The sequence below is a fragment of the Beta vulgaris genome, chromosome 2, assembly GCF_026745355.1.
Source record: "Beta vulgaris subsp. vulgaris cultivar EL10 chromosome 2, EL10.2, whole genome shotgun sequence".
NCBI lineage: Eukaryota > Viridiplantae > Streptophyta > Magnoliopsida > Caryophyllales > Amaranthaceae > Beta > Beta vulgaris.
Window position 1 is genome coordinate 51880998 of NC_079203.1, and position 22392 is coordinate 51903389.

General features: G+C 35.1%; 1 protein-coding gene across 1 annotated transcript; it reads left to right on the top strand.

Moving 5' to 3' along the window:
* The first annotated feature begins 11603 nt into the window (after positions 1 to 11603).
* On the top strand, positions 11604 to 12444 carry LOC104906731 (uncharacterized). The gene has a single exon (XM_010695531.4). It carries the CDS (start codon positions 11860 to 11862, stop codon positions 12088 to 12090), a length of 231 nt encoding a protein of 76 aa, XP_010693833.1. The 5' UTR covers positions 11604 to 11859; the 3' UTR covers positions 12091 to 12444.
* Positions 12445 to 22392: the final 9948 nt, after the last annotated feature.

Below are 22392 nucleotides of genomic sequence, written 5' to 3' on the forward strand. Positions count from 1 at the left end.
ATGATATAAGATTTCAACTAACAAGCTCCAAAAAAAAATTGAAAAACTAAAAAATTATAATTTTTTAACATTATTTTTGTCATAAAAATTACATAAATGCCATGATATTGGTCCATATCAGATATGGGAATATCATTGCTCATATGTTTAATAGTCAACATGGTCATCTCAATCCATCCCACTCAAGCAATAATAGAGATATAAGTCATATAACAATATAACACAGGTATATATTCACGCAAGTAGACTAAGCTTGTTTTAGCTTTACTTGAATTGGATGTGGTTGATATCATAGATAGTACTACACTAATATTCACTCCGTCAATTATAATATTAGTTTTTGTTTTTCCAAAAGATGATGTTCTTATTTTAATTTTTTTCTCCTCTAATTATTTACTTTGTTGTGACCTATTTGCTATTTTTTTTTCTAAGTTTTTTTTTTTTTGACAAAGTTTTTTCTAAGTTATGGCTGAAATTAGGGGGTGAAAGTTATTTGGATAAAATCCAAAATCCAATCCAATCCGAATTAGTAATTTGGATCGAATTTGAACTATGTTCGGATTGGGATTTTTTGAAAAACTATTGGATTTTCGGATCGGATTGGATTGAGGGTAATTGGATCAAAAAATCCGATATAACCATATAGAAATATATACCTTGTAATATGTATCTAAATTGGGATTAAGTACTTAACTGAATTGTTTTTTAGAAAAGCCTAGTCCATAGCCCAATAAGCATATCACGTCAACCCTTCTCCTAAAACCCTAACAACACTTAATTCCTCGTTTCCTAAATCTACTAGGTTATTGTTGTGCTTAATTTATTTCATCGAAAAACTAGAGTTTTAAATAATCGGATTTTCGGATCGGATCCAATCTAGATTATGAAGATTCTGATCGGATTGGATCGGATTCAAACTCTAATTGATTTGGGTTCGGATTGGAAAATTGAAATCCAAATCTTATTAAGATCGAATTGGATTAGGCCCTAATCTAAACCGTACACCGAACTTTCACCCCTAGTTGAAACAAACGACACAATTCATCAAAAACTTCTATATTAGTACACTTACACTTTTCACGCATGTCGATGCAGAACTTTGAGGATATATATCTTTAGTTTTGTATTTGTAAAAATTATAAAAAGTACATATTAATAAAATACATACTAATACGAATCTAACAAGATCCCACACGACTATGTTTTTATTCACGTATAAATCACAAACGAGAGTCAAAGTGCAATTTGTGAATAGTATAAAATGTCAAAGTGTAACAATTAATTTGAAACGGAGGTAGTATATTAGTATATTTTGAGACTATGAATAATATTGATGAGACATCAAATAAACATTTGACGATTGACCGATTTACGCAACTTTGATAAATATGGAGAATATTATAGTCATACGTGTTGTGGGTCACAGGTTTGTGGGTATATTTTGAACTAGAAGGTTAGAATTTAGATGATACATGTGCAAACATGTTATGGTGATGTATACCTGTGCTATATATTCTTAACTAATCACAATTCACAGCCTCCAATTCTTTGTAATTTATACACTTAACTTTCAATCTTGTCAATATAAAATTTTAATTATTGATATTCATAATTATGTAGAATGCGATGTAATTATGAAAAATTAATATTTTAAAAAAATGTATGTTGAGACGAATTTAACAAAATTTATATGATTATATTCTTATTTACGAATTAATCACAAACTATGGTAAGATTAAAACATGTGAATGATGCCAAAAAATGAGAGCGTACTAAAGTTATATGCACTTCATAAAGCTAATTTACTTTAGCTATGGAATCCATTTTTATGAGTAACTGAGGGGGTTTTATTGGTTGAAGTTATAGATGGATGGTGGTATGCGCGTAAAACCCGGTAATATAAATTATCCACCAACATCATTACATGTATTTGTCTACAAAAGAAATATATGAGGACGATATTAAGACTTGAAGCTATGGAGCAAACAAATTAAATTAGGTGAATGGAAACTAAAAAAATTCAAAGTTATAGAACTTATATTTTTGATTTAGAATAAAGTGGCTTATAAAATATAATTTGTGTACCAAAATCAACCATCGTTTTTTTTTTATCCATTGGCGCCACGAAAGCAGTACAAAATACACAAAAGGGGAAAGGTCATTTGAACCTATGATCTATCGTTCACATCACCTCAACCTTAGCTTAACCACTAGGTCAAGACATCCTTGGTTAAATCAACCACAATTCATATTCCATACATGCATAATGCTCATAATAAGTTGCATGCTCTGCCCCTTGCTCAATTGTAATGTAACACTTACTATAAATAGATAAATCAACTAACACTTAAAATTTGTAACCATATCAATATGTATACAAATATATGATTGACATACTAGGATAGTACACTATGCATATGCACCATGATCTCAATCACAAATTAGGCAGAGAAATGATGGCGGAACTTGCTTTCACGGCAATCTAACCTATATGTCTTCTGACCAAAGAATTCTTGCCACCCAATTTCTTATATGCACCTTAACAACTTTCTTTGTTCCATTATTGATAGAACTTGAATAGAATCTACCTTTTCTTCCTCCACCACTTCTTTTCTTCTCCATCAAGCACAATATGAAATTATTCCCCACTTCAAAAAAAATCCTTCGTAATACAATAACCGCAACAAACAAATATTATATACCTCATATATGATATCCATTTGTTGCAGTTATTACGTTACGTATATATAATTTCCCTTGTCTTATTAAGCATGATTTTTTTTTTCATTTTCCTTTTCCTTTTTGATAGGGACAAGAATATCAAAAAAATCAAATATATTAGTATACATAATGCAAGCAACATTAATGCTTTGAGAATGTTGTTATGATGAATGACAGCTAGATTATTTGGTAAAGTTTACTATGAAATGCGGTGGTATCAAGGAAGAACTCAAGATTTGATCTTAAGACTTGAAATTTGATCTCGTCTATATTGCTCTTGTGCTCTCACATGCCAAAAAAGTTTCTTTAGAAAAATAATAAGAATTAAATTTCATTATAGAAGAGAACTACATGATCAAATAATATGAAAAATCAAAAAGTTACACGATCCAATCATCACCAAATGATTAAATTGATTAAGTTCAACTAATTAACAAAGTGGAATTAAGATCAGAATTCAGAATAACGCTAGAAATGAGAAGTTATAATCCCAACATCAATTTCCTAAAATAATCTACACTTATGACTTACCCATCATATATTTTATTTATCATAAAAATATGTTCCCTTCAAACAATGTAACTCCAACTAAAAACATCATCACAAGACTCATAACAACCTTAGCTCTAGTACCAGCTGAGTAATTATACTCAGTCACATACAAGTTGTTATTGTTATTCGGAGTGTAGTAAAACCTCGGCGGCGGTGGCCGGGCGCTCATGCAAGGAATACACGGTGGCTCCTTCGGCGGTGGTGGCGATGGCGGTGGTGGTGATGGTGGTGGTGGTGGCGGAGGACATATTGGAACTTCCGGAGGCGGTGGTGGTGGCGGCAGTGGCGGTGGGGTGAGTGGTTCAGGACATGTATCACAAGGGCAAGTGTCACACTTTATGCTAGGGTCAGGAATTGGTGAGTCAATTTCTTGTGCTTTTTGACAAGAAATTGAGATTAGAAAAAATATAACAAGTAGAAGATGGTTGTGGAGTTTTCTTTGGATTGAATACATTTTTGTTGCATTCAAATGAAGTAAAAAAGAGAAGGAAGAAAAAAAATTGCGAAGTTTTAGGTTGTTGTACGTTAATGAAGGTGCATGGAAGGAAGTGTGTGTTGAGGTCAAGTTATATGAGTAATATAATGGTCATATTGGTAGGTGGACTTTTCACTTTTTTGCAAGAGAGAATTTCCTAAAGTGATAGTGGGGGTGGAAGGTTCTTTTTCTTTCTTTTGTGGTTTTGGTTGTACGCGTAGTATATGACTAATTAGTGATCGACTTATGTATGTGTGTGGATGATGATTTTCAATTTTTCATGTGGTTGACAAATTACTATAATGTTTAAGAGATCATTATGAATGTGAAGTTGTATCAATCAGTTATAAGAAGCTGGATTAGGATGTTTTGTTGTGACTTTTACTACACGATGAACGAGTTGGTCGGACCAATGTTAAAACAAAAAGGAGAGGTCAAATTAGATTTGTCAAGATTAATCAGTATTTGTATTACTCCAATTGGAAAATTAGTATAGAAAATTATGATGACAATGAGTGATTGTTTTTTCATGAAATCTAATCAATACATTGAGATATTATTTGACTTAAAGTTACTTTAACCTAATAGAATTGAGATTTTTATCACCTCAATATGATCTCAATCGAGTGAATTCAAATTGTACATGTTCGAAATGACAGAGCAACTCGATCGCCACTTCTAGAATAAAGAACTCGAAAGACATGTATATATAACCCTTTATGATACCATATAGGTCATACATCTCTCTATACCTATGATTTCTTGTTTTTTCATAAGAAAAATTACGACGATAACTTTGTAAAATACATTTAGAGTACAACCTACCCAACCTCCACCGTAAATACAAGGCCGGCTAATGGCATGTGCAAACAGATCATTAGCACAGGGCCTCATAAATTCAAGGGCCCCAAATTTTCTAGAAGCCCAATTTCCTTTGGAAAAAAACATGATCTTCGTCTTCCATCAAAGCTATAACCCAACAGGCAGTAAAAAGTAAGGATTAAAGTGTTCGACATTGAATGGCATGCAAGATTAATGCTGATACGTTTTACGGAGTATCTTCCTTATCTTTCTCTGAAAAATTCTCATTGGTTTTTCTCCATGAAATTAGGATTTATACAGAGTAAATATATAAAAAAAAATATAACTTGCAATTAATATCTTTGGTGGTTTACTTTCATGATTTCTTCGTAATTTCAGCTCAAGTCTCCAACTCAACTCAAAATTTGCCGGATTGTGTCATATGGAATTTGAAAACAGAATGTGAGAAAGTAGAATTGCTTTTTCGTTTTCGAATGTTTGAATTCTTAGACTCAAAGATTGTTAGAATGACGAGAATTTATTATTATAAGAACAAGAATACATATAGGAAGGAGACTAGGAGGTTGAATTTGATTTTTTATTTCTTTTTATGTCATACTCGGTAGTTTACAGTACTGATTTATTTCTTGAGTTTTGTGTTGTGTGAGACAATTTTAACATATTACGTATTATCTACAAATGCTTTAAAAATATTATTCTACATATCTTGCATTTTTGCTTTGATTAAAAAAAAAGTTTCAAGGTCACTCCAAAAAAAAAAATTAGGGCTCTCATATTATTGAATAGCATACGGCCTCTATATTGTTTGGAACGGTCCTGCGTAAATCGAAAGACTTAATTACCACCCTTTTACTTTCTAATTCTCATGTAGAGATGAAAATAATTGTGGCAAAGGATGTGAATAATTGACAAAACATACAAAAAGTGAAATGGATGTAGAGATGATCATTTAGGAAAGCCATGTGAAGTGATTCCTTCCTATGAATGAACCGGCATTATTATTGACTTCAAATCTCACTAGTGTATATATATGGTCGGCCAGAATGTTGCACTTCATGATTAAATGATTAATGGGACGGTTATAATTGAAGAAATCGATCCCTTGACTGAAATTGCAAACTTTACTTTCACACGAAATTGATCCGATTTAGGCTTATTTAATGGCAATGGACTTACACTTACATTTGGTTTGTGATATTGAAAGGTAGGCCTTGTAATAAGAAGTACTCCTAAATTGTTGGTGAGAGCTTAATTAATTATTGATTTTCATGTGATTGATTGAGATAATATAATAATACAATATGGGAACTTCAAACATGACATGTTAATGAGTTAATGATGTATACAAGCCATAGAAATTTTAATTTAATGAGTGGACTCTAATTTTGTCCATGTGACAGAAAGTTTGAGGCTGGCATTATTCTTCATTCTTAAACTTGATAGAAAATAAATACTACTAGAGTACTAGTACTAGCTCTAAGCTTACATACATAATTATACTTTGTTTATCTTTATACAAAAAGAAAAAGAATAATGTCTATGTTTTCTAAAGATTGCGATATTTTGACTTTTGTATTATTCATGTATTAACTTTCACCAGAATTTCAAACTATATAAACAAGAAAGTTGAATATGTATTATTCATGTATTAACTTTCACCAGAATTTCAAACTATATAAACAAGAAAGTTGAATATGTAAGAGATTGTTGGATTTTGATTCATGATTATTTACAAAATATCAATTTTTATAATAAAACTCATAGATAACTAAAGATATTGATGCTTAAAGTTACCCCTTGGCAAAATGTAGCATATCCTTTAAAAATCGAAGCAAGTATATACTTTGTTTAGTTATAGCATACCTAGCATATATATAAGTCCTGTTTGGCAATTAGAGGTTAGTTGTTAGCGATTAGCTATTTGCATTAGCTGTTAGCGGTTAGCTTATTTTATTAGTTGGTTTGACTATATGTTTGTGTGAAAGTGCTTGGTAGATAGTTGTTAGTTGATCGATACTTTATTAGGTGAAATTACCAATAAGGATATCGTAATAATTTATTGGTGGAGTTTTTTTTTTTTGGTAAATTTGACCAACTTTATGATATATTGGTCATTACAGAACTAAATTTACAAACCTATCTTCTAAATAGCTCCTAGTATTAGTGAATTTTTCAAAGTTAGTATTTTGGGCTCAGACCTCTCTTTCAATCCTATCTCAACCAAACACTCCCATAGATGTTTGGACTAGTCAAACCTCTATATTCATCTCAAAGCTAGAGGTGATCATGGACTGAGTTGGGTCGTGCCTTAAAAAATTTCCCATTGGCTGGCTCGGTCAGGCCAAAATTTTGTGTCCAAAGCCCGGTATTTCAGACCAAAAAGTTCGGGCTTCTGGGTCAAATCTGGCTGGAAAAATAGATTAGAAAGTCATTTTTTGTGTTGCTCAAAACCCGTCCCAAAGTATAAAAAATCGGGCCGAGCCGGAAAAAATTGTCCAAAACCGTCCAAAATTCGGGTCGAGTTGATTTAATCATCTATATCCCAAACCTATCTTTTTACCTCAAAGCTCTCTTAACCAAACACCAATAAATAATACAAATTTTAGATAGATAGATAGATAAGTTGCAAAAAATTAAAAAAAGAAATCTATAAAAAGTTTATACTACAAAATCCTTACTAGACTATAAAGTTGTACAGAGGTACATAATTAAACAAAATACATATAAAGTTAGTATTATAACTAGATTAAAAGATCTGACAAGAGACCTCTTGAGTAGAAAAATTGTGAATTCTAGTTTTACCTTGTGCAAGTTAAGCAGCTGAAGTAGGAACTAGGAAGCCTTCGGTGACACAAAAAGTTTGCATTACAACAGAATCAAATGCTTCTTTTTTGTAGAACATAGAAAAAGAGAAAGAATTTCAATTCTTAGCCATAACTTCTTTCCTTTTGGTACTTATATAAGAACTTTATGATCTTACTGCCAGCTTGGGCATATATTCCTTTGTGAACCAAACTTTTCTCTCTCCCTCTTCTCTGTTGCAAAGTCTCATCCATACTTCCCTATCTTCTTTCTTCCCCTTTTTTATCTTATGGTTGATGAATAAATTTTATTCTTAGGAGTTTTTTTTTGTTCATTAGCAACATTTCAAGGATATAATATTTACAAAATTACAAACTACAACTAGCTAATAGAGTAACTAGTACATATAGTTCCAAATGATGAAAATTTCTCCTCATGATTAAAAACTAATGTTAATTAGTGCATAAATGATAAATGTTGCTTTACAGCGGTGTAAAATGATGCAAGTCGAGTTCGAGTTTAGCTTACTCAAATCGGATCGTTAACATTTCGAGTCGAGCTCGAGTTGAGTCCAGTTTTGACTGAATTGAGCTTTGACCAAGTCGAGCTTTTATCTAGTAGATTTTTGGTGCTTGCAAGTGGTTCATGTTAAAAGCAATCATAAGGTAGAAAATTGTTAAATTTGGGTATTTTGCTATTGATAATTGGATAATCGAGCTTCTCACGAGTTCTCGAGTTGAGTATCGAGTTGTGCAACTCGACTCGCCAACATCTCAAGTCAAGATCAAGTTCGATTCAAGTTCACTCGAGTCGAGCTTTGACCGAGTTCTGACCAAGTCGATCTCAAGTAGCTCGCGAATTGTCTTATCTCATTTATACCCCTAGTTTCATAAATACACTATAGATGTTATTAAAGCCAAAGGGTACAAATATCGTATGGGTATGGTATCTATTGAACCATCAACTATCGTTTCTGTAAAAATGAATATCATTTGAAATCGAAACCCATCAACTTGCATACTGTGAAGAGTGCATTCAAGAAGTAAGAAAGTTGTCATCAAACCTACAAGTATCTTTATATATATACACATATAATTTTGAGAGATTCGTCTTAATATATATTTTTATTATATAATTACTTATAGTTTTCGTCAATATGTGATGAAAGATATTTGTGGTTAGTAAAAATTTATATTAATGATGCAGTTAAAAGAAACATGAGCTAAGAAGACAGTTGTACACAATGTGGTGGTTCACCAAAATCCAAATACTATTATATGCTGTTCAAGCATGACCACGTAACAGCTGGGCAGAAGTCATCATAGGCCACTGCTTACCAAATCCGAAGATTCTACAAGATTATCAACTCTTTAACAAAACAACGCCTACATATTACCTGCTTTATCATTGTACCCTAATGGCGTAATCTACTCACAAGTCACAACAAGTAGGAATTTGTAGGATATGTATTGATGTTGTCATGCATTCCCTTTATTAAATTCCACTGGAAATAGCGTGCATTCGTTGTGTTTCTATCACTAATACCGCGTGAGTCATAAGTTTAATAATATGGTTTTCTCTATCATATACTCCTAATATTATTATTTTTTTACACCGTATACTCTTACAAGTTTTCCAAATTCATCATATAACCTTCAATTTTCAAAAAATACATCAAATTAGCCTTTTGACTAATGGTGTTAGACTTACGTTAGTCATTAACTCCTAATCCCTCCTAACGTTAATTAACAACCTTAAACCCTAACCCCTTATCTAATACTCTAACCCTAACCCTTACCCAAACCACCACTCCCCACCCCTTAGCTTAGCCCTTCCCCTTTCCCCCACTGCCCCACCACCCCAGTAGCCCCCCTCCCCTTCCCCACCACCCTTGAAGCCCCCCATTTCCTTCTCCACCACCCCCGAAGCCCCCTCCCTATTCCCTTCCCCTGCTGAATTGCACGCCTGAACCCTATAAAGAATTCAATAATTGGGTTATTATGTTCCAAAAAATTCGAATAGCGCTGCTGAGTTCAAACATTTGCGGTGAAAAAACACCCAAAAAGTACGTTTTTAGGCTTTACAGACGGGGTCGTAGTTGTGGCGGTGTAAAGAGCCCCTTTGCACAGGTCCTTCCTAAAAAAATTAGTTTTTTAGGGCTTAATTTGAAAAAGTATGATGTTTTGTACACCGTAAACGACAAACACTTCATATCATTCTTTTTTCTTACTAACGAGAAAGAATGGGCCCAATTTTTCATTTTAGAACAAGACCCTGTAAATTTTTAAGACAATCCTATTTAGCAAATGGTAGTGTTTTTGTAAAGGCTAATATAGCTTTTAGGGATGAAAAAGTAACTTGTGGAGTAACTTGCAAAGTAGAATATAGTTCAATTTTGATTTTGCTAAGGAAAAATTGATTTTATCAGTCCCAACTATGGGCGCCCTGATAAAAACAGTCCCAACTTCAATTTATTATTGTTCAGTCCCAACTTTTGGGGGTATTTTACAATAATGGTCCCAGCAGGTTTCTAACCTGCTGTAGCAGGTAAACTCTTCTTCTTCCTCTTTCCTCCTCCTCTCTTCACTGCTCCCTCTCCTCCTCTTCTCCCCTGCCACCCAACCCCCTCCCCTGCTACCCAGCCCCCTCCCCCAAAACCACCAACACCACCAACACCACCAGCTCCCTCCCCGCAGCCACCACCCCTCCTCCACCCCCCGCAGTCCCCTCCCCAGCAACTGTCGCACCCCTTCCCCCTTTCCCCACCCTCCGCAGCCCCTTCCCCTGCAACTGCCGTAACACCCCCTCCCCTTCTTCTGCAACCGCCGACAACCCCCCTCCCCTCCCCTTCCCCGCAAACGTCGCTGCAACGGTGACGAGGCGGCGAAGCGACGAGGCGAACACCGAGAGGAGGCGACGACTCGACGAGGGCTGAGTGAGAGGAGATGAAGACCGACGACTGAGAAGAGCCGAAGAGGACTGTGCGCGAAGGGACGGGGAGGGGAGGGGGGTTGCGCGAGTGGCGGGGAAGGGGAGGGGGGTTGCGCGACTAGCGGGGAAGGGGAGGGGGGCGGTGCGACTGGCGGGAGGGGGAGGGGGGCTGGGTGTTGGGGCTATGGGGTTGTTGGGGGTGGTGGGTTAGGGGAGAGAGGGGGGTTAGAGCAGGGGAGGTGGCAAGGGAGGGGGAAGGGGAGGTGGGAAGGGGGGGTTAGAGCAGGGAGGGGAGTGGAGGTGGCAAGGGAGGGGGAAGGGGAGGTGGGAAGGGGAGGTAACCTCTTAAACCGGTTACTGGTTAACCTGGACCATTATTGTAAAATACCCCCAAAAGTTGGGACTGAACAATAATAAATCGAAGTTGGGATTGTTTTTATCAGGGCGCCCATAGTTGGGACTGATAAAATCAATTTTTCCTTTTGCTAATCCAACCAATTAAAGTATTTTCTTTTACTAAACATCGACTTCTTCAAGTTGTTATGTTAATAATGTAAGTTATTACCAACTAGTACAACAATTAGAGCTTTTTAGGCTCATCAATTTCGGGTTCTAAGAAACTGAGTCAGATACCTATTCCGAGCATGTTTAGTTCAACAATTTTGGGCTATAAAAAACAAAATCAAATACCCTTTCTTTTTTGATTCAACCTCTCCCCAATCCATTACTATTACTTAGTGATAATGGATTGCGCTAGTTTGTTACCTTCCCTCCCCCTCACTCAAGTAACAAAATCAATTTATTGTAGTAATGATTTCATTTCCCTTTTCATTGCAAAGCTCGAACCAAACACTCAATAAGATAACAAATTTTGGTACAATTCCACTTGTCAATTTAATGCCCTTTTCTTTTATTCCGTAACACTTGAACCAAACATGCTCTTAATAACGAAGATGACAACAATTACTTCACACTTAGAACTTTGGACATCAATCCAATCTCAACGAAGACATTGCTACAACCCAATTTCAAACACACCAAAATCTTGGGCTTAAAACAATAAAACTATCATTGATATTGGGCCTTTGGATAACACCACCCTCAACCATTTTGTACAAACTTTTGTTCAAACTTTAAAGGTCAAATTATTATTATCATTTCTAATTCAATGGCAAAAAGATATTTCCAGAAAGGGCGAAATTCAGAACGACGAGCAAGTGACACGTTTACAAGATAAAGCTCTAGTTATCCGACACCTGGCACCGCCTCTTTTAAAATCCCTAAAATATCGAATCCAAAACCCAGAAAAAAAGAATTAACACCTCAAAACTCCCAATAAACAATAAACTTTATCTTCTTCATCATCATCAATCTATAAAATCATGTTACGTTTAGCTTATAATTTCATCATATTTAGAAAAATCACTCTCATAATCTGTCTTTTTTACGAATTCCTTGTACCTTCTATTGCTAGATACTTTTAAAATCTCCAAAAAAAATTCTCACGCACATCAAGTGTTCGATCATTTGCTCCAAAGAAACCAAAAAAAAAAAAGATGCCAATTTTGGGGGTTCCAATATGTGTGGAGTGTGGGACCAGGAGTAACCCTTGTAGGTGCAAAATAGTGGGTCCCACAGTAGGGTTCTTAGCGTTTGCTGTGGCGGCAGTGGTGGAGTGGCCAGTGGGGTTGTTGGTGTACCCTTTTAAGCATATGAAAGGTCGTAAGATAATGGGTCATCCTGCTTCTGTGGTTTATCCTTCTGTTAGTAATGCTATTCCTATTTGATAGGGGTTTTGTTTAATGACTAATGAGCGAAGCCTGCTCGTGAACTACTCGAGTTTAAGCTCGGTTGGAGCTTTACTTATGTTCGGTCTTGGTTTGGCTCGTTAACTTTGTAATCGTTGGTTTTGACCAATTATAAATGTGTTACTTTATATTTCAGTTGGTAATAAGACACGTGTTAACTTTTTACTATTTTGCTTGAATGACTCCTTTGTGTTCTATGTAAGTATCGTAAGGTGTAAGGGGTGGAATGTGGATGTTTTGTTGGTCTTTTGAAACTTTATGATCAACTATGCTTGTAACATGATCTACCAATCCTTGCTAATAGAAAAACACTAGCTTAAATATTTTAGCATACTTCCTCCGTTTCTTTTTACTTGCAACAGTTTGACTTTTATACTATTCACCAACTCTACTTAGTTTATGTTTGGTGATTTATAGTTAAGAAAAAACATATTCATGTGAGATCTTGTTAGATTCGTCTGAATGTATATTTTTCGAATATATATTTTTTATAATTTTTGTTTATCGGCAATTAAACTTATTGATGGTTGAAATTATACATTGGCAAGCGTGCAAGTCAAACTGTTGCAAGTAAAAAGAAACAGAGGAAGTATATTTTTAGATTGACTTTCGATTTATAAAGGGCTACTATTTAGAAAAGAGCAAGTAATAGGAATTTTGAGGGATAATTTGAGCATTATGTTTAGTTTTTGTAAGTGTGAAGCATTTATAGATAATAACTATAAACATATAATAAGTGTTCCTATGTGTTACTATTTACTCCTTATAGACAATAATAACAATCCTAATAAAAAAAAAATCCTAATCGATAAGGTTCTTGACGCGAAAGAGATGATCAATTGATTATTTTAAGTTGAGCATGTTCGACTTGATTTAGCGTATTTTAGACAAAAATAAAGTAATTTTATATGTTCAAATATATATTCAAATAACACAAATTCAAGCTAGTAAGAAAACACATGAAATAAATTTACTTGTCAAATATTGAGCAACTGTCGTCAAAACTCGAACTCGAAGTAGGAGAGAACTTTTAGTCTCAAGTTTGGAGGTTCACTTGTCATTCTTGATGTGTTAGCATGCTTAATATAGGACGGATTGATATATAAGAGGTTTTGGCCATGTAAAATCTTTCATCATACCTACATTAAGCCCAAATCATTTGATCATGTTTGCCATATACTACTTTGTGACTGAACCAATTATTTTGGGTCAAAGTCCATGTTGAAATGGTTCCCAGGCCCAGTTATGCAACAATTAATGAACTTGGATTAGTAGATTAGTTAGTAGTTCCCTTTTTATTATAAAATAACTTTTAGAAGTGTGTAGTGACGGATCGTGAAAAATATGAGACTTCGAGGTTTAAAACTTCAGCTTCTTACACTTAGGCTCCGTTTGGTAGGGTGTAAAATGTTTTCCCGGAAAACTATTTTCCTCTATTTTCAGTTTTACATTGTTTGGTTGGCAAAAGAGTGTAAAATCATTTTCCCTTGGGGTAAAATTACTCTCCCAATGATGGAAAACCATTTTCCTTTCAAAATGAAGGGAAAACTATTTTCCTTATCTCTCTTGTACACTCCTCTCACTACCTCCTTACTTTCCCTTTCATTTTCCTTTCATTTCATCATTTTTCTTACATCGAACCAAACAACGGAAAACTAATTTTGAAATTGTGTTTTCCATTGTAAATTGTTTTCCATGAAAATCATTTTACACTGAAAATGTTTTACGCCCTACCAAACGGAGCCTTAATTTATATCTCACAACAATTTTTATGTATATTTAACTTGTATAATTAATAAAATAAACAAAAAAAAGGTTATCTAGGACAATCCAAATTGTGCTAGGTTTAGGTTATATCTGTAATGAGTCAATAAATCAAGCTGAATTCTGGTCATATCTAATGATGAGTCAGTAAGCTAATTTAGGCTATGTTTAGTTCATCTGAAATTTTCTGATATGAACTTATCTGATCTGATCTGATCTGAACTTATTCTTTCTGATCTGATCTGATCTGAACTGATCTGATTACATGATCTTATCGTTTAGATTTTTCTCAATATATAAGAAAAAATATAGTCATGTGGGGTCTTGTTTGATTCGTCTCAATGAGTACTTTATTAATATTCAATTGTTATCATTTTCACTAATATGTAATGAAATATATAATGATTTTTAAATATAAGCATGATCTGAACTGATCTGATCTGAACTTATTTTTTCTGATCTGATCTGATCTGATCTGATTAGATCTGAAATAAGCAAAAATAAGGTGAACTAAACATAGCCTAAGTTGATCTTTAGTTGGGTTTTTTTATATTTTATATTCAATTGCTCTCTTATCATGTCAAATTAATCATACTAGTCAAGGGGTATTAGTCATAGTCCATTCTTATAACTTATAATCTGCAAGAATTTCAATTTTAACAAATTTTGAGCTTCAATGGGTGAAGAGGTAGAGCCGTGGAGATACGCCAATACCTAGTGTCACTAACACAAGTTCTTCTAAAGTCTGTTTGATTTGACGAAAAATAATTTTCGATGGAAAATACAAATAAATATTGGTTTTTTTTATTTGGTTCGATGGAAAACTGCTAAGTTAAGAAGTGGAAAATGAAGATGTTGGAGAAGAAAGATCGGATAAAAATAGTTTGCATTCAATTCTTGGAGGAAAATGTTTATACTCCAACTCGTTTTTTCTTTATTTCCTTTTCAACTTAGCTTTGGCCCAACTAAACTGCTATGAGTACCTTGTGTTAGAAAAATATGAGAAACGACCTTGCTTTCCAAGCCATTATTTCCACACAAAAGGCTTTTGATCATATCACTGAAATCACTCATATAGTCATATGCCTTTTATTAGTTTGGTGTTGATCATATCACCAGAAAGTGGAGTTGCATAAATGAAAGATAATTACGATACATACTAATAAGTGGGCCAATTAAGGGGGAAACTTGAAGTTGGTGGTATTACACTGTTTATGGTTGGTAGAAAAATGAACTTTGCTTAATAGTGTATTAGAAATTTTTTGCACGCGATGCGTGCTTGAATTTTTTTCGAAACAGAAACTCAAATTTCTTCAACATAAGAGTCAAAATTTGAACATTAGACATATGAAGTATAGTTGTTTTTAGTTGCAAATTTTGATTGGTTTAGTTTCTGTCACTTAAGTCTCTCACCATTATATTTGTCTTTTTTTTTTTACTTTTCAAAGTTAAATTCTATGAACAAAATAGAAATTTTATTGAATTTATTTATGATTTCTAATATCATAATTCTTTAGTTGATTTTTGAATTAAGTATAGTACTAAATTCTAAACACTATAAAAAATTAAATAATTTTTTTCCTTGTCTAGCTTCTAAATTCTGATTTCACTACAAATACACCTCTATTTTTATCATGACCCACCATTAATTGTGAATGGTTCTTGAGAATAGTGATTTGTAAGTAAATTTTTGTAAATGTTTTTGTATGTATTGACGTTCTAGGTTATTAGTTTTAGCTTGTATATTAATTTTAAGTTTTAATAAAGTTTTCCGATTATTTGAGTGATTTGCGTGATTTATATAACGTGATTTTCTCAATTGTATGAGTGATTGTAAAGTTTCTTCTTTTAAGTGATTTTTGAGTGAGTGTTGTAAATTAATTTTCGGTAGTTTTCTTTGATTGCCGATTTTGATTTTGACATTGAAAGGCGTGTCGCATACCTAACAAAAATAACCTAACTATTCCTCCTAACTAATGTAGTCGGGCAAGTAAGGGTCGAATCCCAAGAGACTAATTGATTCAAAGTAGTTAAATTGACTCTAATTAATACTAAGCAAGTAATCAATATAAGTGGTGATGAACTAATCCAAATAACTAAAGCAAATGAAATTATCAAGAATGAATCAAAGACTAAAGACATCTAGGTTTAAGTATCCCCACTAACACGAATTAATGCCACAAACAATCCCTTTTCCCTTAATTAACTAATAATTAACTCATAGGATAGATGCACCCTAATAGTACTAAGGATTTCTTTCGATCAATCAATAGCTTCCCTAACAATGCAATCATGCCTATTTTCATGGAGTCATGCAAATTAAGGACTTTAGACATAGCATCCTAACATCCTAATAAATTCCATCAACTACTTTCGTGATGATTTCCTTTATCTTAAATTAGGGTTCTAGATTCGATTAAGATTCAACTTTCGTTGCAAAAATAATCACATTCAATATATACGTCTAGTCATAAATTGATAATTAAAACCAACCCTAAAATAAATGAATCATAAATTAATCAAAGTTTGGGAATTGGAAATTAAACAAGCATCAATTCATGTTAGGGTTCAACCTAACCCTAGAATAGAAAACTACTCACACATGATGATTAAAATAACAAAATAAAGATTAAGAGAGAGCATGATTAATAATAATAATAAATAGAATAGAGAAGAGAAAATAATACTTGAATTAATTCATGAAATTGCAAACTTGAATGTCGAAAACCAAGACTTGAAGAAAAAAATGGAGAATGGCGTGATAACGTGAAGCGTCCCCGAGGAAAAACAAATCTCACGTTATTTTTCTCTAAAAGAATCTCCTTTTCAAATTCTATCCAAAACCTATTTATATCTATCCAAATACAAGGAGTTTGACTAGGATTTGGACTCCTAAAACACTCTAAAACTAAGATTACGTAATATTGAAATTGGAGACCGCCATGGCCTTGCGGTAAGCTTGAAAGGACCGCCAAAGGGTGGCGGTTTATGCTGTTTTTTTGTTCTCCTTGCTATCAAAAGTCTATTTTGTAGCTTCTTAGGCACGTAATTAATGGTTACCAAACCATATCGCAATATATCTTCAAAATCATCGCAGATAAAGTATCAATCCATCTGAATGCTCCGCAATCATCCAAGCTTTCGTGCAAATTCCAATCAACTCCAATAAACGCCATAATCCTACAAAACAAAACAAATACACCGCGAGGAGAGCAATAGCGAAAAGTAAAGAATAATAGCTCTAAGAGATTAAATATATGGGAAAATATGATGGAAACACACAATATATCACATAAAATGAGTATATAAACGTGTTATCAAATTCCCCCAATTAACCTTTGCTCGTCCTCGAGAAAAGAAACTAAAAAAAAAAAACTATTCTAAGGAAGCATAAAACTATACTCATCTGTCGTAGGAATCACGATTGCACTTAGCACGTGCAACAAGCCCTTTAAACCCCTAGGCTACCCTAGTGGACGAGTAAGGTCTCGTGAAGGCTTTCAGAAGGCATATCTACAAAGCCAAATGATGAATTCCCAAACCGAATAGAAACAAGATAGTCATGAGAAACAAAATTCATTTTCTTTCGAAATCAACTTATGCGTTACAAACCAACAAGCACAAATCAATTTTCATGCAAACAAGACTTGCACCCTCAGCGATCAACCAGTCTTACCACACATCTCCCAAACTTGACTCAGTTTACAATAACAGCTTCTCACTCTAGTTGTGTAAAACAAAACAAAGAAGCCACTCATGTGTTTAAGAGGTTAGAATAAGAATCACTCATCCTAAATGCAATAAAGCACATCAACTTCACGTAACTGTCTTCTTTAGATTTGCAAATTGACTTTCTCCACTTATACTGTTAGGATGCAACACGGAAGTCATGAGTTCTATAAAAAGGGTAGGCTTGGTTAAAGGGGTTGGATAACGTTATTTGGGAAGTGGTGTCAAAAATAAAAGAAAACTTAATCCCACTACAGATTCCAAATGTCGGGTTCAATCCAACCTTATATCCACCAAACTCCATATAAGCTTGCCCTTTTCTTTCTTCACAAATAATTTCTTTCAAACAAAACCAAGGAACTTGTATGAACATTGAAACTTACATTGAGGAGATAATGCACATACTTGGGGATTATATATATATAGATATATTCTCTTCATTTTTCCCCAATTTGTTTCTTTTTCTCAAATTCATCTCCTTTCTTTTTTTTTTCTTCAAATTCCTTTTGTTTTCAAGAATCGATGTCTCTTTTTTTCCTTTTCAAGTTTCGAATTACTCATAGGGCATACCAATTGATCCACCTTCAAGACAAAACCTAAAAAAAAAGGCTCTAAGGCATATGATGTAAGGCTATCAAAAAGGCAATTATGAGGCTCAAATTGGTTCATCCTAGGGGTAAATGTAAAAAGGAAAAAATTTATTGTGGCCCTAAGATGTTGAAGCTCTAATCATCTAGATAGAACATCAATCATTCTTCCATATTGCATCGCAAAGTCTCAAATAGTCACAGAGCAAATCCAAGATTCAAGTTACATGAAGGATAACTAACACACATGAAAAGAACACGACTGAAATAATGTGCAACAGTCGAATATGGCTTAAATTCCTCACCAAGGTACTCAAGCTATTATTGTCGGTCGAGTCAATATCAAAGGAGACCATTCTAGCCACAAACCAAATCACAGAGGGATTTATGCTATCTTTCATGCAATAGATCATCAATTCAGTGCAAGTCGATTCATAACAAAACATTCAAAGCAATGTGTTTCAAAGTTCTCACTTGGATTGCCATTAACAAACGACTATATACAATGAATCCCTCCCCTATACTTAAATGTTGCAATGTCCACAGTGCAATAGTAAGGAATAAAAAGAAAGGGGAGAGGTACTCACAAGATCTCGCTGAGGAGGGAGAGATGGAAGATTGGGGAACCCTCCAGATTGCATCCAAGTGCTAAAATTCTCCAAGAGCTTAATCATGTCCTTCGGCTCGTTGACGCTTAGAAGTAGGACCCTTTTTCATAGAAACATATGTGACCTTACAAGTGGAGCTTGTAAGCACGTTCTTTTGTCAAGCACTTTGAGGGGGCGCCATTAAAATATAGCGAATGCACTAACAAGTCTTAGTGGCGTGTGGATTGATGAATAAAATAGTCCCACATACAATATTGTCGATCAAAACCAAAACACTCGAACAATTCAGTCACAAATATTCTCGAAATATTCTAAAATCACGCCAAATTGTTTTTCGCCAAGTAGTCCAGCAATGAAATAGAGCCCCAAATTCGTTAGTGTCAAATTCCGGTTAATAATTCGAATTGAGGGCAGCGAATTAAGCACGAAGGACCCAAAACATCAGATTCGCAGCAATGTATTCATGAAAATAGTCAAGTGTTATTTAAAATCGATGAAATTCGCAGCAATTCATCAAACTTCAAGAAACCAATGCAATAGGAGAGTAAGGGGCAGCGAATGTAAGCAGGAGTGATTGCAATTTCAGCCAAATATAGATGAAAACCGAACCCAATAGCCCAATTTCGACCAAGAACAGGGGAAACAACCAGCAATCACCAATTTCAATGGAGTTCAGTGACTAAAAAGAAACACGAAGGAGGGAGGGATGAATGGTTTCAGCCTTGAAGTGCCAGATTCGAGCATCAAGAATCAACAACAATGGAGCACGAATCCCACCTTCGGTTTTTGTTTCAGTAAGTTTCTCTCTCTGCGTTCTTTGTTTCAATGGAGTTCTGTTGTTTTGGTGTTGTGGCTGCGGTAGGGGTCGTCGAATTGCAGGGGGTGGAGGATTTTTTTTTTTTTTGTTTCGGTTTGTGTTGCTGCGATGGATTTCATGTGTCACAGCAAAGAATGCGAGGTGGTGGCAATGGTAGAACTGAACTGCGATGGGCTGGCAGTTGGGGTTTTGTTTTTGTTTTTTTTTCGATGGGCTGCGTTGGAATACAGGAGGAAATGCGAGAGGGTGGCAGTAGGGGATGACGAATTGCGGCCCCTTCGCAATACACACTGATCTGTGGGACGTTCTCAGCTCTCTTTTTTTTTTTTTTTTTTTTTTCACCTGTACAAAAACACACCAAAAAATAAAAATTAGGAGAATTAAACTCTAAAAAGAAAAATAAGATGCTAAATTTCTAAATTCTATACCTAATACTTAAACTAACTAATCATATAATACAACTACAATATTAAACTAACTAAAAAAAGAAAAGAAAATAAGTAGTAGGAAAAAGAAAGAGAAAACTTGGGTTGCCTCCCAAAAAGCGCTAGTTTAAGGTCATCTAGCTTGACCACCTTTTCACGTCACTCTGAATAAGGGTCGGAAAGGGTGTAAACCGCCTTCCCTTCAATAGGTTCACCTTCTCGATAGTGCTTAAGACGTTGTCCATTTATCTTAAAAGAGCCAGTTGCTTCACTCCAAATCTCAACCGAGCCATACGGAAAGACCTTAAGGATTTTGAATGGACCAGACCTCCTTGAGCGAAGCTTACCAGGAAATAGCTTCAATCGAGAGTTGAATAGTAAAACTAACTCTCCTTCATGAAATCCTCGCCGCATGATATGCTTGTCAGGCCACCTTTTCCTTCGTTCTTTGTACAACCTTGAGTTTTCATAAGCTTTTAACTCTACCTCAGGAAGCTAGTACTTTCCTTAGATTCTCCATGTGTCAACACCTCCTTGATAGGCTCAACACTAGGTAATGAATGTGGTTCCTCTAAGAGCCTCTTGTACTCCATAATTTCCCAATCATCTTCATCAGCACTTCCCATGAGGACGGTTTGTAGTGAATCATTAAGCAGTAGACTAGCAGCTTTTACCTCTATCGTCTCGTCTAGAGCATCCACTCTATAGATAGTCTCTCCCATAGAAGGAGCTTCCATGGAGTTTGTGAGATTGTACTCCATCTTCTCAGTACCCACTTCAAAGGTAATCTTTCCATTCTTCATGTCAATGATGGCTCCAGCAGTGGCCAGGAAAGGTCTCCCAAGAATGATAGGGACCTGCGCATCTTCCTCCATCTCCATTACTACAAAGTCACATGGAATGAAAAACTTCCCAACACGGAGAGGAACATCTTCAAGGATACCAAGTGGATACTTTACAGTTCTATCTGCTAATTGTAAGGAGATGCGTGTGGGTTTTGGTTCACCCAATTGAAGCTTCTTGCAAATTGACAAAGGCATTAGACTAACACTTGCCCCAAGATCACAAAGCGCCTTTTTTATTTCAATATCTCCAAGCTTCACAGGAATAGAGTAGCTACCCGGATCTCCTAGCTTCTTGGGAAGCTTATTCTGCAATAGCACTACATTCTGCTGTAAGTGAAACAGTTGCATTCTCCTCGATCTTCCGCTTGTTTGAGAGCATGTCTTTAGAAATTTTGCATAAGAGGCATCTCAGAGATAACATCCAAGAATAGTATGTTTATGTGCAGCTTCTTCAGTATATCAAGGAACTTCTCATATTTCTTCTCTAATTTTGCATGGGACAACCTTTATGGGAATGGAACTGGTGGCGTGTATGGCGAATAGGGGAGGAGTAGGTTCCTTCCTCTCTTCTTCGACAATCTCGTTATCTACCACTTTCTCAGTTTGAACCATCTCTTCCATAGTTCTTTTTGATGGCTCCTTCAAAGGATGATCTTGTAGCTCTTTTCCGTTCCTCAAAATCACAGCATTGATATGACCTTAGATGGTTGTTCACTATTACCTGGAAAATGACCTGGAACTTTTGATAATTGGCCCACCTGATGTGCAAGTTGGCTTATTTGACTTTCCAAGAGCTTGTTCTGAGCTTGAATTTGTTGAATTGCGTTATCAGTCTTCTCATTTTGCTTACCTTGTTGAGCCATGAAGTTAGTTTGTTGGGCTAAAAGGTTCTCCATCATAATCTCCAAGTTGCTCTTCTGTTGAATTGGAGGAGGTTGCTGATTAACACCTTGATTGACATGATGATTGAATGGTGCTCTAGCTTGAAAACCTGGTGGTGCATTAAAGTTGTTGCGAGGTGGAGGAGGTGGATTGAGTTGTGCTTGAGTGTTCTTGTATGAGAATGCAGGATTATGCTTCCATCCTTCATTGTACGTGTTAGAATAAGGATCATATGGCTGCTTTGGATTGGAGTTATAAAGAGCATTGGCTTGCTCAATTGTCATCCTATCATTGTTGATTTGACATTCGTAGCAGCATGTCCTTGTACTCCCACATCTGACATGAGACCATCATAGATGAACCAGCTTGGAGTCGATCAAACTTGTGAGATAGTGCCTGCACAGTATTAGTCAAAGTGGTTAGCGCATCAACATCATATTTACCCCCTTCTTAGCACGATTGCGACCATTTGGATGGTAGTTGTCATTGGCCGCCATCTTCTCAATCAACTCCTTTGCTTCGTTGGTTCTTAGTCATAAGGGAACCCCTGAAGCAGCATCAATGTAGATACGAAACTCATGTGTCAAACCATTGTAGAAAGTCTGTATCAACATCCATTCAGGA